Raw genomic sequence first — 17,643 nt, forward strand, 5'->3', positions numbered from 1 at the left:
CTAGACAGGCTAGATGCAGGAAGGATGTTCCCGATGGCGGGGGAGTCCAGAACCAGGGGTCACTGTCTAAAGATAAGGGGTAAGCCATTTAGGACAGAGATGAGGAATTTCTTCATCCAGAAAGTGGTGAACTTGTGGAATTCTCTACCACAGAAGGCAGTTGAGGCCAATTCATTAAATATATTCAAGAAGGAGTTAGATATATTTCTTAAGGCTAAAGGGATCAAGGGATATGGGGAGAAAGCAGGGACAGGGTACTGAATTTGGATGATCAGCCATGATCGCATTGAATGGCGAGCAGGCTCGAGGGGCCGAAAGGCCTGCTCCTATCTTCTATGTTTTGGGGGAAAGAGTTCCAGAATTTGCGGACAGTCCCAGGTCGCATGACCTGGGGCATGAACAATTCACTGAACTACTGTAATTGGATAATCTATGCCTGAGAGAGATACTCGATGATATTTCACATTTAAGAACATAAGAAATAGGAGCAGGAGTAGGCCAATCGGCCCCTTGAGCCTGCTCCGCCATTCAATAAGATCATGGCTGATCTGATCCTAACTGCCAATCCACTATGACAGGACTATCTCCTGAATCTAACAGAATTCGACACACGAAACAGGAGCAGGATCAGGATCAGGCTACACGGCCCCTGGGCCCGCTCCGCTACCCACAGGGCCATGACCGATCCGAACCTAGACTCATGTCCAAATTCCTGCCCGTAACCCTTAATTCCCTTTTCTTCTAGGAAACTGTCTATTTCTGTTTTAAATTTATGTAATGTAGCTTCTACAGCTTTTTGGGGCAGCATATTCCATGGACCTACCACCCTCTGAGTGAAGTAGTTCCTCCTCATCTCAGTTTTGAAAGAGCAGCCCCTTATTCTAAGACTATGCCCCCTAGTTCTAGTTTCACCCATCATCGGGAACCTCCTCCCCGCATCCACCCGATCCAACCCCTTCACAATCTTATGTTTCAATAAGATCGCCTCTCATTCTTCTGAACTCCAATGAGTAGAGTCCCAATCTACTCAACCTCTCCTCATATGTCCATCCCCTCACCCCCGGGATTAACCGAGTGAACCTTCTTTGTACTGACTCGAGAGCAAGTATGTCCTTAAGTATGGACACCAAAACTGTACGCAGTTTTCCAGGTGCGGTCTCGCCAATACCTTGTACAACTGAAGCAATACCTCCCTATTTTTATATTCTATCCCCCTAGCAATGAAAGCCAACATTCCATTGGCCTTCTTAATCACTTGCTGCACCTGCATACTAACCTTTTGAGTTTCGTGCACCAGGACCCCCAGATCCCTTTGTACTTCAGTACTTTCCAGTTTCTTGCCATTAAGATAATAACTTGCTCTACGATTTTTCCTGCCAAAGTGCATAACCTCACACTTTCCAGTATTGTATTCCATCTGCCAAATCTCTGCCCACTTACTTAGCCTGTCTATGTCCCCTCACTCACTACTTTCCCTCCCATCTTAGTATCATCTGCAAACTTTGATATGTTACACTCGGTCCCCTCCTCCAAATCGTTAATATAGATTGTAAAGAGTTGAGGACCCAGCACTGACCCCTGCGGAACGCCACTAGTTACTGATTGCCAGTCTGAGAATGAACCATTTATCCCAACTCTCTGCCTTCTGTTAGATAGCCAATCCTCTATCCATGCCAGAATATTACCCCCAATCCCGTGATTTTTTATCTTAAGCAATAATCTTTTGTGTGGCACCTTGTCAAATGCCTTTTGGAAGTCTAAATACACTACGTCCACTGGTTCACCTTTATCCACCCTATATGTTACTTCCTCAAAGAACTCCAGCAAATTTGTCAAACATGACTTCCCCTTCATAAAACCATGCTGACTTTGTCTTATTAAATTATGATTATCCAAATGTCCTGTTACTGTCTCCTTAATAATGGACTCCAAAATTTTACCTACCACAGATGTTAGGCTAACCGGTCTATAGTTTCCAGCCTTCTGTCTACTCTTTTTAAATAAGGGTGTTACATTAGCAGTTTTCCAGTCTGCCGGAACCTTTGCTGAGTCCAGGGAGTTTTGGAAGATTATTACCAATGCATCCACAATCCCTACCACCACTTCCCTCAAGACCCTAGGATGTAAGCCATCAGGTCCAGGTGATTTATCCGCCTTGAGTCCCATTTATTTTACCGAGTACCACTTCCTTAGTGATTTTGATCGTGTTTATCTCCTCCTCCATAGCCCCCTGCTTGTCCAGTGTTGGGATATTCTTGGTGTCCTCTACTGTAAAGACTGATACAAAATATTCATTCAGTGTTTTTGCCATCTCCATATTTCCCACCATTAATTTCCCGGTCTCATCCTCTAAGGGACCAACATTTACTTTAGCCACCCTTTTTTCTTTTTATATAACTATAAAAACTCTTGCTATCTGTTTTTATATTTTTTGCTAATTTACTTTCATAATCTATCTTCCCTTTCTTAATCAATCTTTTTGTTATTTTTTGCTGTCTTTTAAAGTTTTCCCAATCCTCTATCCTCCCACTAGATTTGGCTACCTTATATGCCCTTGTTTTTAGTCGAATACTATCCTTAATTTCTTTACTTAGCCACGGATGGCTGTCTTGTCTTTTACACCCTTTTCTTCTCAGTGGAATATACTTTTTTTGGAAGTTGTAAAATAACTCCTTAAATGTACACCACTGATCATGTATCGTCTTACCCTTTAATCTATTTTCCCAATCCACTTTACTCAATTCCGCTCTCATACCTTCATAGTCTCCTTTATTCAAGCTTAGCACGCTTGTTTGAGATCCAACCTCCTCACCCTCTAATTGAATATGGAATTCAACCATGTTATGGTCACTCATTCCAAGGGGATCCTTTACTAGGACATTTTTAATTAATCCTGTCTCGTTACACAGGACCAGATCTAAGGTTGCTTGCCCCCTGGTCGGTTCAGTTACATACTGCTCAAGAAACCCATCCCTAATACACTCAATGAACTCATCCTCAAGGCAGCCCTGCCCAGTTTGATTTGTCCAATTAATATGATAGTTAAAATCCCCCATAATTATAGATGTTCCCTTATTACAAGCCTCAACTATTTCCTGATTGATACTCCGTCCAACCGAGTTGCAACTGTTCAGAGGCCTATAGACTACACCCACTAGTGTTTTTTTCCCCCTTATTATTCCTTATCTCCACCCAAACTGTTTCATTATCCTGATCTTTTGACCCAATATCAGTTCTCTGTATTACAGTGATTCCTTCCTTTATTAACATAGCCACCCCACCTCCCCTTCCTTCCTGCCTGTCCTTCCTGATCGTTAAATAACCTGGTATGTTTAATTCCCAGGCATTGTCACCCTGCAGCCATGTTTCTGTAATGGCCACAAGATCATACCCATATGTAGCTATTTGTGCCATTAACTCGTCTATTTTGTTACGAATGCTACGTGCATTCAGATAGAGAACTTTCAAATGTGTTTTGTGACACTTAGTTCCTGCTTTTGCCCTTTTTATTACTTTACCTTTTACTCCATACCTTCTGCCCCTTCCTGACACGCTCTGGTTTTTAATTTCCCCACTGCTACCTTCTCTGTTGTCATTTTTATTATTTGTTCTCTAGGAACCTCCCCCCCCCCCCCCCCCCCCCCCCCCCACTAGTTAGTTTAAAGCCCTCTCTACAGCCCTAGTTATATGATCCGCCAGGACTCTAGTCCCAGCACTGGCCAAGCGAAGCCCGTCCCAACGGAACAGCTCCCTCCTGCCCCAGTACTGGTGCCAGTGCCCCAGGAAGCAAAACCCATTTCTCCCACACCAGTCTTTGAGCCACGCATTTAACTCTCTTATTTTATTTGTCCTAGCCAAATTCGCTCGTGGCTCAGGTAATAATCCAGAGATTATTACCCTTGAGGTTCTGTTTTTTAATTTGACCCCTAGCTGCTCATACTCCTTTTAACAGAACCGGCTTCCTAGTCCTATCTATGTCGTTTGTACCAACATGGACCACGACGACTGGATCCACCCCCTCCCACTGCAAGTTTCTTTCCAGCCCAGAGGAGATGTCCTTAACCCTGGCACCGGGTAGGCAACACAGCCTACGGGACTCTCGCTCTTGGCTGCAGAGAACTCTATCTATCCCCCTAATAATACTATCCCCTACCACTACAAGATTTCTATTTACTCCCCCCTCTTGAATGGCCCCCCGTTCCACGGTGCTGTGGCCAGGTTGCTCATCCTCCCTGCAGCCCCTGCTCCCGTCCCCACAGGGAGTAAGAACCTCGAACCTGTTGGACAAGAGCAAGGGCTGCGGCTCCTCCAACACTACCTCCTGGATCCCTGTACCTGCCTCGCTCATAGTCACACCGTCCTGTCCCTGAGCATGGGCTACATCTGAATTACTTAACTTCATAGGTGTGACCACCTTCTAATACACAGAGTCCAGGTACTTCTCCCCCTCCCTGATGTGTCGCAGTGTCTGAAGCTTAGACTCCAGCTCATCAACACGGAGCTGGAGATCCTGTAGCAGCAGACACTTGTCACAGATGTAATCACCGTTAGCCTCAATGGGGTCTACCGGCTCCCACATCTCGCAACAGTAACACATCAACTGCTCCATTCTATGTAATTAATTAAATTTTTTATTGTTAGTTATGGACACCCTCTACCTGATTATAGATGCTAGTATCCCCTTTAATTAATTGGATTTAAATTAAATCAATCCCTCTAATTACACCAGTTAAATGGTTTACCAACTGTCTCCACTACAGCACAGAGACCCTAGGAAAAAACTGCAGAATTTAAGCTTGTAATGAAAAGAAGAAAGAAATACTCACCAACCAATCACTTACCTGCTTCCTGGTGACGTCACTCTTGGATTACTTTTTACCTCTCTCCTCTGCTGTTGAGTTGGTCTGGTCTCGCCTCGCCTCGCTGCTCACACCCAGGTCCGATGCTGTGGTCGGGCCTCGGGTCGCTGCCGGTTTTAAGCTCCGCCTCGCCTCGCCTCACTGCTCACACCCAGGTCCGATGCTGTGGTCGGGCCTCGGGTCGCTGCCGGTTTTAAGCTCCGCCTCGCCTCACCTCACTGCTCACACCCAGGTCCGATGCTGTGGTCAGGCCTCGGGTCGCTGCCGGTTTTAAGCTCCGCCTCACCTCACCTTAAGTGTCCAGCATTTGAACTTTGCTCTTAAGATGTGAAATGAGAGTTGACACGACTAACTTTCTATATACAATGGGGCAGAATTTGCAGTTGGTATGATGCTGTACTCGCTGTCATACAGCCTTTGAAATCGACAAGAAGTTCAGGATTTCCTCCCGAACTTGCAATCTGTCAAGTTCCTACTTGAAATTGAAATCCTAACTGCTGACGCAGAGTTGGACCAATTGTCAACCAACTGCCCAGCAATTATGTGTGAAAATTTAATGACTGGTGCAAATAGGCGCAGGGCCTGTTTGCACAGCGTAAGGGGATACCTCCTGACAAATCCTAGTACAGGTAGACTATCCTTTATCTGCACTTCTGAAAACCGAAAGTTTTTTTGTGGAGCATAAGTCATGTGCACGACATAACCCGAGTGGCGCCAAACATGACCTGACGCGGCCGATGCTTTTCTGACCTGATTTGTGGGCCAGCTTAGCGTAGGAGTCAGCCGATATCCGGCTTTCCCACAACTGGCGGCGGCAGTCGAGCCCCAGACCCCCGCTAAGTCAAGGAATTCAGATACGGAGCAGGGGGAGCTGTAAACAGACTGAGCGGCAGCACAGAGAAGCAGGAAGGGGAATGAGACACGGAGCAGGGGGAGCTGTAAACAGACCGTGAGCGGCAGCACAGAGAAGCAGGAAGGGGAATGAGACACGCAACAGTCGCAAGAGGTAGCCTGAACTTTTAAAAATTTATATTAAATACAAATACTAATTACCAAATTAATTTAATGTTCAGAGTTTCCCAGTCTGAAATAATACCTTCTGAAATCCGAAAACCGAAACACAGCTGGTCCCAAGGTTTTCGGATAAGGGATAGTCAACCTGTATATGTGAAAGCTTAAACTACAAGCCAGTCTTTCAAACTTACGTCCGGTGGGTGGTGTTCTGAGTGAGGCTGCTATCTGAGATTCTGAGGCTGGAAATGGAAGCATTTACATATGACCCACAGGATTATTAGTTATTGTCCATAAAAAGTATTTATTATCGATGAAAAGTAAAGAACTGTCTTCCAATAGATTTTTGAAGAAAGCATTATTCTCCCGTTTCTAAAATGGTTTGCTGGGAGGAAAAAAACACAAAATGTGATGCCTTCCAAAATAGCACTGCATTCTGCGCACACCCCGACCCCAAAATCACACATTTAAGTCTATTTTTGAAGTACTGAAGTTTAAATGGAGAAAAGCGCTGCGATCTCTCTAATAGTATTAATGAGACACCTTTTGTTTGCTGATTGGAGCCACGGCCCACATGATCCCAGGTACGCTTCCGCACACTGTGCGCCCTTGGGATCCGTGGGCCGCTACGCTGTCCTCTGTCTGACGGCAACCTCTGAGGAGGGTTCCCAGCAGGTAAGTGCACATTCGGTTCAGATGCTGGCAGCGTAACCATTAGTTACGCCGCCGACCGCAAAATCCGGGCCATTAAATGAATGCCTTCGAACACTTGTATACTAAGGTCCCTTGCCAATTACATTGCCATGGCCACTCGACTTGATCAAGCAGTCTTCTAGCATGTGGGAATAAGCGAAGCATACTTTATTGTGCCTTTATTAATTTCCAACAATCACTTTATATTTTATTGTAGTGAGCCTGAGAGGAGAGGCTCTGAGAAGAAAGGGCAAGGTACAGTTTCTCCACCAGCAGGAAGCCCTGCAGCAGCTCAGAGTACCACCATTCGCATGGGTTATTTACCTTTCTCGCTGGCTTTTAGTGCAATTCTCCAGTGCCTTGAACATGTAAGTAAAAAGAAACAATGTATGAAATGAAACGACGTTTTTTCCTCCCAAGCTCGTTCCTTCCACAGACCATGTGCAATCGGCTATGATCAAAAGCTCTACCTAACTTTTCCTGAGGAAGTGTTTTCTAAAGTGTGTCTGTGTGTCTCCTTTTCAAATGGTAAATTGAGTGAAACCCAGAATGTCAATCCACTGTTCACCTGAGCGTTTCCTTCCATGTTGGGACACTTCCATGGTGCTGGCAACTTTGGTAACCATTATGTTCTGCAGGATATACAATCACTGTTTAACTTTACTTGCTCTTGTAACCCTCAATCATGTTCTTAACCAGAGAACTACAGTATTTGTCAATTTTTCAAAGCTGTTAATTAACAGATGATCTGTCTTGGCTGGGGTGCTATTGTACAAGTCCACTACTCTTAAGTCTGCTGCAAACTTATTAGTTCTATACTCGTGTTGTGCAGTTCTTTCTTTATAGTCTAAGCTAAACCTGATGGTATCTGGGTCATCTATTCCTCTCGGTGAAATAGTCTTCGGTGAATGTGAATTAGTGGTAACTGGATTTATAATGCTATTTTCAGTTTAAAGTAGCATTTCCAAACTTTGATTCTCATCACCTATTTGATGTACAAATTTAATATTTTGCCTATGAAGGTCGATCATTCCTGTTTAGTCTCCTCCATCAGAGTCACTTGCCATTCTGGTGACTTGTACTGACAACAGGAAGATATGGTTCTTGGATGTACTGACGCTTGAGATGTGATGGGTCCTTCATGTTCCCATACAGACCACAAATGGCACATTAAACTCCCAGTCCCTGAACGTCCACTTGATGGTGTGGTTCTTAAAATGACGGGCTGAGGATACCTGGGATTCCAGTGGTTGATGTAGAAGTTTCCATTCTTGAGGTTGATCATGCCAAGTGGAAGCATTTTGTCCAATGGTGCCTTATCAATTCAATTCGCTGGATGTGATTTTTTTTTTAAAAATATATATACCTGCAAATGGTGAAAAGGGACTCTGAGCTCAAAGTTTACATTGCTACTATCCTGCTTGGCATGCACTTTTCATGATTGATCACTTCATGGCCTTACCCCACCATACTTCTGATTTCCTTCACCATTCTGCCTTGTCCCAAGCTCTTTGTTTATCTAACTCTGACTTCCTGTACATCTCTTCCTCATCAGTGGCAGAGCTTTCAGCTGTTTTAATCCTCCTCTCTGGCACTCGTTTCCTAAAACCCTCCACCTCTCTTTCCCTCTCCCCGCCTCTAAACACATACTCAAACCTACCTATACAACCATGCCTTTGGTCAGCTCTCCTAACTCTCACTTGTGTTCAGTGTCTATTTTTACTCTAATAAAGCACTTTGGATTTGTTTTCCCAGTTAGATGCAAAGTTTGATGTAATTCAAACAGCTTTTCTCAGAAGTCTGTTTTACAGCACAGAAAGGGGCCATTCGGCCCATCTTGCCTGTGCCAGCTCTTTGAAAGAGCTATCCAATTAACCCCATTCCCCTGCTCTTTCCCCCAAAGCCCTGCAATTTTTCCTCTTCAATTCCCTTTTTAACTCTGCTTCCACCACCCCTTTTGGGTAACAGATTCCAGATCATAACTCTCAATGTTTATATAAAAAAAAAAGTTTCTCCTCTTCCCCCTCTGGTTCTTTTGCCAATTATCTTAAATTTGCATCCTCCATTACCAACCCTCCTGCCAGTGGAAACAGTTTATCTACTCTTATCAAAACCTTTCATAATTTTGAACACCTCTACTAAAAAATCAGTTTAGTTTCTCGAAGCTTTCCTGGAATCCTCTCGAAGGTGCTGGGAACACTATCAAATGATTCAGCATCTTTATGTGCCCTTTGTAACTTGAAAGATACATTTATTTATTATATATCTTTCCATCTTTGTGTGTGCTTTTGTACCCTCTAAAGGAGACAGACTGGAAGGTGCTGAAACTTGTATTGGATAAACTACCTGAATTGCTCAAGTATAAGGGATTGATTCTGACCTCTCCGTGCAGCATAGACCAACTCTGCTCTGCCCTCTGCACCATGGTAGGAAGTAAAAACAATTGGTAATCTATGTTGTCATGTAAAAAAAATTTTTTTTAAATGCTTTGTGTCTCTTGTGGTTTCATGCTGGGCTAAGGTTCCACAGTGCAGACAGTCCTCTGGTATCTTGCCCAATAGCTGTTCTTTGTCTGGGCTAGCCAGTGACATCAACTGGCATTTTACCCATGGGTGGGAGTGAAGGGCACATTAAAACCGAGCCTCTTCCTGTCTCACTCCGTGTCTGCACTTGTTTCCTGCAGGAGTCATTGGATTGTGATTAGAAGCAGGAACTGTGATGGGTTTTATTTCCCCCCCCCCCCGCCCTACAAGGACTAGGGGACACCGATTTAAGGTTTATGGGGGGGAATCTGAAGAAAAACTTTTTTACGCAGTGAGTGGTGATGACCTGGAATTCGCTGCCGACGGATGTGGTGGAAGCGGAGACACTCGATGTTTTCAAGGGGCGACTGGATAGGCACTTGAGGGAAAATAAACTTGCAGGGCTACGGGGATAGAGCGGGGGAGGGGGACTGACTCGAATGCTCTGCAGAGAGCTGTCACGGACTCGATGGGCCGAATGTCCTCCTGTGCCTCTCTGACTCTACCCCAAGGTTGCCAAGACCATTTGTAATACATCAACAGCTTGTTCTGATGTCGACAACCTCAGCACTAGACTGCAAATGAAATTTTACACTCAGCTAAAGACTAGAAAGATTATAACACTGAGTAATGCTGATCTGTCTGGGGAAATTTACTATATTGATTATATGGACCAAATTGTGTAAATTCAATGTTAATTGGGAGATTAGCCTTGAAGAATGACCTCTTAAGATCTCGGTTATTGCTTATTTCAGACATGGAGGCATTGCTCTTCAGTAATCGTAAATGTGGTGGCATTAAGCATTCCCGGGTCAGGGAATGTGCTTTTTGTTATCCTATAAAGGAGACAGACGGGAAGGTGCTGAAACTTGGACATTACAACAGTGACTATACTTCTGAACTACTTCATTGGCTGTAGAGCTATTTGGGATGTCTTGAGGTCATGAAAGGCGCTATATAAATGCAAGTCAGTCTTTATTGGATAAACTAACTGTTCAAGTATAAGGGTACTCATTCTGACCTCTTCACACAGCTTAGATCAACTCTCTAGCATGGTAAAGTAAAAACAATTTGGTCATCTATGTTCAGCCACATTTATTTATATATATATATATATATATATATATATATATATATAAAAAAAAAAAAAAAAGTTTTCTCTCTCCAGCTAGGGTTCCATTGATGCAGGCAGTCCTGATCAGCTCCCTCTACTTTACCTCAACAATGTGCCACAACCCGATCTTGGAGCATGCCCAGGTGGCCTCTCCGACTTTGCTCACGTGTGCCTCCTGTTTGATGAGCAGTTATTGTCTGACATGGACTGCTTGAATCTCCTGGGATTGGATTAGTATTTGTTGGGGGGGGGGGGCAGTTGGTGTACTCGATGAAAAATAATTTTTTGAGTTGGGTGCTAATTCTCAGTCTGTAGTTATTTCCGACGTCTGCCATTCCTTTTCTAGGTCACCGACCGCCAGCTGGCAGAGAGGTTGAGGAATACGCCAGACGGCTTCTCTCGCACTGATGTACAGTTGGCTGTTGTCCCAGTGCTGACCGTTATCACCTCATACCATGGTTACTTGGACCAGACTAAACAGGTAAATCAAAATTAGTTAAACATGAATTCTGCTTGAAGTGTTAACATCTGCCTACACTGAAGGTGATATTCTTTGGGCCAGGTATAGATCTCTGGAGGAAGGGTGTAGAGAACAAAAAGAAGGAATGCATATAGAGTTAAATCTGGGTATGGTTGCTGTGTGGAAAATGGATCGTCAAGCAGGTGAATTGAGATGTATGGCACCCTGCATTGAAGTCTAAGCACTGAAGGCACAAGTGCTCATTCATGCACCAGAATTAGCGAGCATTGTGCACCAGCAATTCATCTGTTTGATCTAATTGGAGTTTTCTTTTTAAATGGCATCATTATTTCCCCTCAACGCCAGAGGCTCAGACTGTTTGGGAAAGTACCTGAGAATACCTAAGGCAGACCTTAAACTTGCAATAGTTCTCAAGCCTGGCGTAGTCGATTTAATCGGATGCAATTCAGTTTTGAATTGCGTGATTTGATGAGACGAGCATTAATAAAATTGAGTGATTTTTTTTGTTATCTATATGAACACAATTCAGGCTAAGAGCCCTGAATAACTTAAATGCATTGTCTTAATATGATCCATCTTTGTGCTTTGTATTTTCAATAGCGTGAATTTGTTCACTGCCTTGATACTGGGCTGATTTACCGTTGTGCCAAACAGTGTGTGGTGACACTGACCATGTGCATCATCGAGATGCCAGACATCATGGTTAAACTGCTTCCTGGCATTATTCTCAAACTGACGCACATCTCTGCCACACTCACCATGGCTATCCCCATGCTGGAATTTTTATCAAGTAAGATTATTTGGTTCCATTAGCGGATCTTCTGTGCTCCAACTGATGAGTTAGAGGGTGTAATGTTTTATAATGCGGAGCTACTAAACTGCAACAGCTACCACTCCCAGCAGTGGCAGAGGCCTCCCCTGTGCCTGCACATTCCCCTCCCCTCCCGGAACAGTGTTTCTGTTCTACCTCCATATCCTTCCTCCTGTTGGAGGGCCAACACTGTCTCTCTCTATCCTGCTATGCTGATGTGTATGACCTTTTCTAGCTCGCTTGTCCTTCGATGGTCTCTGCTCCTTTACTTTTCACTTTCCCTTTTTATTCCCTTTTTTCCACCCCTTTCTGTTGCTTTTTGCAGCACTGTTTCCTGCATTTTTTGCATTGTGCTGTGGGGAGATTGCAGGCGCAGGAGATTCCTGGACAACGTTCAGGCTTGGGCTGATAAGTGGCAAGTAACAGTTGCACCACGCAAGTGCCTGGCAATGACCATTTGCAGCGAGACATTCAATGGCATTACCATTCTCGAATCCCCCACCATTAACATCCTGGGGGTCACCATTGAAAAGAAACTTAACTGGACCAGCCGCATAAATACTGTGGCAACAAGAGCAGTTCAGAGGCTAGGTATTCTGTGGTGAGACACTCCCCTGACTCCCCAAATCCTTTCCACCATCTACAAGGCACAAGTAAGGAGTGTGATGGAATACTTTCCACTTGCCTGGATGAGTGCAACTCCAACAACACTCAAGGAGCTCGACACCCTCCAGGACAAAGCAACCCACTGTTTGAAACTCCATCCTCCACCACCTTAAACATTCACTCCCTCCACCACCGGCGTACCGTGGCTGCAGTGTGTGCCATCTACAAGATGCACTGCAGCAACTCGCCAAGGCTTCGACTGCATCTCCCAAACCCGTGACCTCTACTGCCTGGAAAGAAGGCGGCAGCAGGCGCATGGGAACACCATCACCCAAGTTCCCCTCCAATTCACACACCATCCTGACTTGGAAATATATTGCCATACCTTCATCGCTGCTGGGTCAAAATCCTGGAACTCCCTACCTAACGGCACTGTGGGAGTACCTTCACCACACGGACTGCAGCAGTTCAAGAAGGAGCTCACCACCAGCTTCTCTAGGGCAATTACGGATGGGCAATAAATGCTGGACTTTGCCAGTGACAGCCATAATCCTGTGAATGAATGAATTTTAAAGAACCAAGGAAATGGCACAGAGCAATTAGGAGGCAGCAGACTGGAGGGGATGGGGTGTATAAGAAGCAGTGTGTTTAGAAAGGTGTGGACTATGGAAAAGGTACAGTGAAATTGGAGGGACTGGACTATGTAAACTCCACAAAAATTGAGAGGGAGTAGGCCATGGAAGTTTCATGTATTTGGAGCCCTGGTCCTGTGGTTGGTTTTGGGAATTGTAGATTAATTGGTGATGTCCCTGGAAATTGTATTCCTGGGCATCGGAGTTGGAAATTAGACCAACAACTTCAGCAGATAAACTTTTGTGCATGCTTTGGGGTGGGGGGACTGCAGAAAATGCACTCCTACCCATGCGTTGGGGGAGGTGAGAGAATGGTGATGTGGGAATTCCTTTGGTAAAGAAAACCTTGATGGTTCCTGGGAGTTGCACTCCTGGGAATATCCATGGGCATATTTACTACAACAGTGGGTGTGAAAAAGGCAGAGATTCCGAGGCGATGAGCCATGGACTCCTGCAATCCCTCCACCCTGCTCTGGGCATCAGACAATGCCATTCCACAGTTGTCTGCTGGGAAAAGTACAGCAGCAGAAGTTGACTCTTCTCTCCCATCTGGCAAACCTGCAACATTCCTCATGCCAGTTGCAATTAACCTGCAACTTCCTGCTCCGTGCTGGGCAGTGTGTCAAGATATCCTATACCCCTAGGTTGTGTGGTATTTAATAGCTGCTTACCAAACCCTTCTAAATTCAGACAGCGAAACTTAGTGAAAATGTGTAGCTGTGGTCTTGGACTGCAAATCTGTCATGGTGTAAGAGATTTAAAACCTGTGTTCTCTTGCAGCCTTGGTGAGACTTCCTCCCCTCTACGTCAACTTTGTGGCAGAACAGTATGTCAGTGTATTTGCTATCTCGTTACCTTACACTAACCCTTTCAAGTGAGTGATAACTTTTCTCAATTTAAAAAAATTAAGTTTATAAAAATAAAAAAAAATTGGTCATGTTCTCTGATGTAGCTTTAAATTTGGTGTGTATGTCATCTATATAAAGCAGAATTACAATAGCAACTACCCAAATAAACTTGGGTTTAGATTTTGACCTATTTTCAGGTAGTATTAAGATGGCTATTACAGCTCTATCAAAGTACGCAGCTTGGGAAATTGCAATTACAAACTGCTAGTTCTGTTTAAGATGAAATTGCACTGCTTTTATTCTGTCATTCTTAGGTTCAACCAGTATATAGTGTCTCTAGCACACCATGTTATAGCCATGTGGTTCATTCGATGTCGACTTGTGTTCCGAAAAGACTTTGTACGGTACATTACAAAAGTAAGAATCTTGGTTATTTACAAGTTGATTCTTCACTTCGTGTGCTGGTTATTCATTGTGTATATTTAAATCTTGGCACATAGCAACAGCCACTGAACTGTGTAATTAATTCACTGAAGTGCTTTGTGACACTTTGGTGACTTGTTAGTGCTATATCTTAGTGAAAGTATTTCAGGTTGTATTTTGTTAAGCTAATGTAGAGGATTGTGGAAAACCTCCCTAATTACAGATGTGTCTGTTCATTATTAAAATGGCTTGCAAAAGTAGCTTGGCATATTATTAGAATCTTTCCTACTGATGAGTTTTCCAAAAAAAATTGAGGTCACTTCATTTTGTGCGGTTGACTAGGAAATTTACATTTGTGGAGCGCCTTAATCGTGGCTCCATCTAAAATGTATTTTGGAACTTGCAGATTTCAAATATAAAATCCTTTCTCGCACCTTTCACGTTCTCCAGACGTCCCAAAATGCTTTACAGCCAACGAATTAATTTTGAAATGTGCAGTTATTGTTTTGTAGATGCAAACACAGCAAGGTTCCACAAACAGCAATGAGATAAATGAGCAGTTAATTCTGTTTTTTTGGTAACATTGGCCAGGGCACTGGGAGAATTTCCCTGCCCCCTCCTGTGCTGTAAACTTCCATTGTTCTATAGCCCTACCCTTATTTTTTTCTGTTTCTAAAAGCCTTTACTCTTTTTGTAAACTATGGCTCCACACTCTTGATGAATATTATAAAATTAGTTCACTACTGCTTCAGTGTAAAATTGAGATCTGAACTTAAATTACCCACTGTACCTTATTAATGTGTTTGTTTGTTTTTAATAAACCAGGGTCTACGGTCGAATGCCTTGCTACCATTTGAGGATACACATGAACCCAGCAGTTTTCGAGCCCGTAGCACAAGCTTGAATGAAAGACCTCTCAAGAGGTAGGCTAATCTCTTTTTAAAAAAAAAAAAAAAAATGGGAGCATACTTTTTGTATAATGCATGTGTCCTGAAATGTAAACCATTCAAACAACAAATTGAGTTTTGATGTATTTACTGCAGTAACTTTGCTGGTGGAATGTGTAATGGCAATTTTAAGATAGCTATTGAAATTTTGCGAACTGGCACTTTCTGCTGTTTTTAATATGGAAGCTGATGTTTGGCAATTATTATCTTTTATGCTGTGTACTTGATTCATCAGTATCTTGATCTCTACAAATATTTTGTTTCAACTTTGACCTTGCAAGAGAACTCACTAACTCTTTAACATGTGGAAATTCTAATGACATCCAAATGTGTTTTGAGTGGGGTTGGAAAGCATTGAAGTGCTGGAGAATTGAACACTTTCCCAATTTTGGTGCTTAATGGCAGCATCAAGTGTTCCTTTGTTCTGTGTAACCCAGCCAGGTGTAGTCAAGTTGCCCCTTACAATGACCCTATAATGTGCTTTGGAAGAGCACCTGTTGCAGCACAAGTGTCGAGTTCCCTTTCGGACGATGTTGTACTCCGAATGTGCACAGTAGGGTTGGACCTGATTGCCAGAGCTTGTTTTACATGGAGCCCTTGCAACTGGCAGGGCGAGGGGACTTCAATCCCATCGGTCTGGACTGGATTCATGTGCTACGTAAACCCCTGCGTAACTTGTAATCCCAAATAAACTGTTAGCTACAGAATAACGTGAATGGAACAGCGCATACCACTGGGAGAGTGCGAAAGCACACTTCTTGGGAGGTTTTAGAGAAAGCGGGACTAAGTAAGTTGATTTTATCGTTTGTATCTCTGGGTTAAAGAGTTGGCCTCTTGATTTTTAGAAGGGAATTACTGAGTGATACACGAATAAGCCACCCCTACCTCACTGCTGCTGATCTTTTCTGATCGTGATCTTCCATCAAATCCTCTTGCTTTGATGTCCAGTATTTATGCATTTTTGTCAAATTGCAATAGTGCTTTTCCTTATTTCCTAATTTTGTATAAATATATAGTTGCATTGTGTTTTTTGTGTTCAAATGCACAAATGTTTAAGGTTGGAATATGGGCATCTAAAGTAGTGACGTAAAAAAAAAGCTTGAGTATTTTAAACTAAACTTGATGGCAATAACAGACTTGCATTCCCACTGAATTGCTTTATACTGGAGACGCAAGCCTTGAACTGACATGGGATACTAGAGTACTCTTCGTACTAAATTCCCATCTGTCAGCGCAGTAGTGACAATGGGGCTGAGCGATACTAGAGTAAGGGCACTTGATGCATTTGTGTGAAAATCCAGCCTCTGCTTTAACAGACACATTACCTAGTTTTTGAATGGTTTAAACCCATATATTTTGAACAGTTTAACCTTCACTAAAGTAGAGAAAGTGGTTTTATACAAAGGTCTTGAGGGTTTTACCACTAGTATCCCCCAGAGTAACTTTAAAGGCCATGATTTGTGGGGAGCGATTGGCACTTTCATTGATTTCCCTTTCTAATAATAAGTAACTGAAAGCTTTAAATGGGCCATATCCTGCTTGCAGGACCAGTGATTTAAAATTGCAGACTAAGGTCATTAGCTATGTTCTATGTATTGAGAATTGTGTGTACTTGCATTTCACAGTAAAGCCCCACACAAACGTGTATCCATTAGGTTAGTTATCCAGAGTATTACCAGCTCTTCCCCCCCACAATTGTGTTGTCAATTTAAAATGCCATTCCAACCTTAATTTTATATTGCTTGTTCTGCCAATTGTAATCAGTAATGTAACAGGAGTTTATATATTTCTTTGTTCTGTAGCGTATAAACTGTGTTTGATCTAATTTGCTATTTTGTCATATTTCAGATTTTGTTTAATGCTTTTGAGTTTTTATTTTTTCCCCCTTTTTTTTTGTTCTTTCTCTGTGCTGGTGTTTGTTTCCCTCACTTTACTTATCTGGGAACCCCATTTCTGGCCTGTGACCTCTCACCATCAACTCCTCCCAATGGCTCCCTTCCCACCTGCGGTGTCTTTGGGTTGGTGCTGGTAGCTTGCGAGCCACAAAGCCCTTAAAACCAGGCTTGAATAGTTCCCAAATTAAAGATATGAAAGACCTCTCCACAGTCGAGGCCTTCCGGTCCCGCAGCATCAGTGTTTCAGAACATGCAGTCCGCAGGTAGAGGCATTACAAGAGCCTATGCTCAACAGAGTTTCATTCTGGGGTTTTTGCATGCTGGGAGGCTTGCATGACTTAGTTGTAGATTTTTTATGAAGTACTTTTTTACTGTTTCAATAAATACCTAATGTGGGACTATTGATCTGGATTAATATTGTATTCAGGAATATAAATATTTATAGGTCAGTGGTTGTCAATCAGGGACTCTAATATGGTTAAAACAACAGAAAATGCTGGAAACACTCAGCAGGCCAGGCAGCATCCATGGAGAGAGAATCGGAGTTAACGTTTCTCCACGGATGCTGCCTGGCCTGCTGAGTGTTGCCAGCATTTTCTGTTTCAGATTTCCAGTATCTGCAGTATTTTGCTATTGTACTCTAATTTAGTTTCCAGCTCTAATGCTCTTGAGATTAGAGGGTTATGTGTCAGTATAACTGTATTCTCATTAAGCAGACTGCAAATTCTTGTTTTGTCTGTGATGGATGTGTGGTATTTGTCCAAAATGTCCTGTGGTATCAAAGAAAGAACTTGCATTTAT

General features: G+C 43.1%; 1 protein-coding gene across 6 annotated transcripts in view; it reads left to right on the top strand.

Moving 5' to 3' along the window:
• Nucleotides 1–17,643, top strand: part of tsc2 (TSC complex subunit 2) — an 85,213-nt gene that overhangs the window by 37,160 nt on the left and 30,410 nt on the right. For 4 of the 6 annotated variants that reach the window (XM_086000502.1, XM_086000506.1, XM_086000503.1 and 1 more), the window contains exons 19-26: nt 6,781–6,931; nt 8,867–8,989; nt 10,546–10,680; nt 11,281–11,470; nt 13,510–13,603; nt 13,892–13,994; nt 14,826–14,923; nt 16,980–17,105. In XM_086000502.1, the coding sequence (XP_085856628.1) occupies nt 6,781–6,931; nt 8,867–8,989; nt 10,546–10,680; nt 11,281–11,470; nt 13,510–13,603; nt 13,892–13,994; nt 14,826–14,923; nt 16,980–17,105 (1,020 nt within the window). The remainder of the gene's footprint in view (nt 1–6,780; nt 6,932–8,866; nt 8,990–10,545; nt 10,681–11,280; nt 11,471–13,509; nt 13,604–13,891; nt 13,995–14,825; nt 14,924–16,979; nt 17,106–17,643) is intronic. The other 2 variants (XM_086000507.1, XM_086000508.1) reach the window with 1 other exon arrangement.

The sequence above is a fragment of the Somniosus microcephalus genome, chromosome 11 (assembly GCF_052327205.1).
Source record: "Somniosus microcephalus isolate GS21.2 chromosome 11, FLI_Smic_1.0, whole genome shotgun sequence".
NCBI classification, from domain to species: domain Eukaryota; kingdom Metazoa; phylum Chordata; class Chondrichthyes; order Squaliformes; family Somniosidae; genus Somniosus; species Somniosus microcephalus.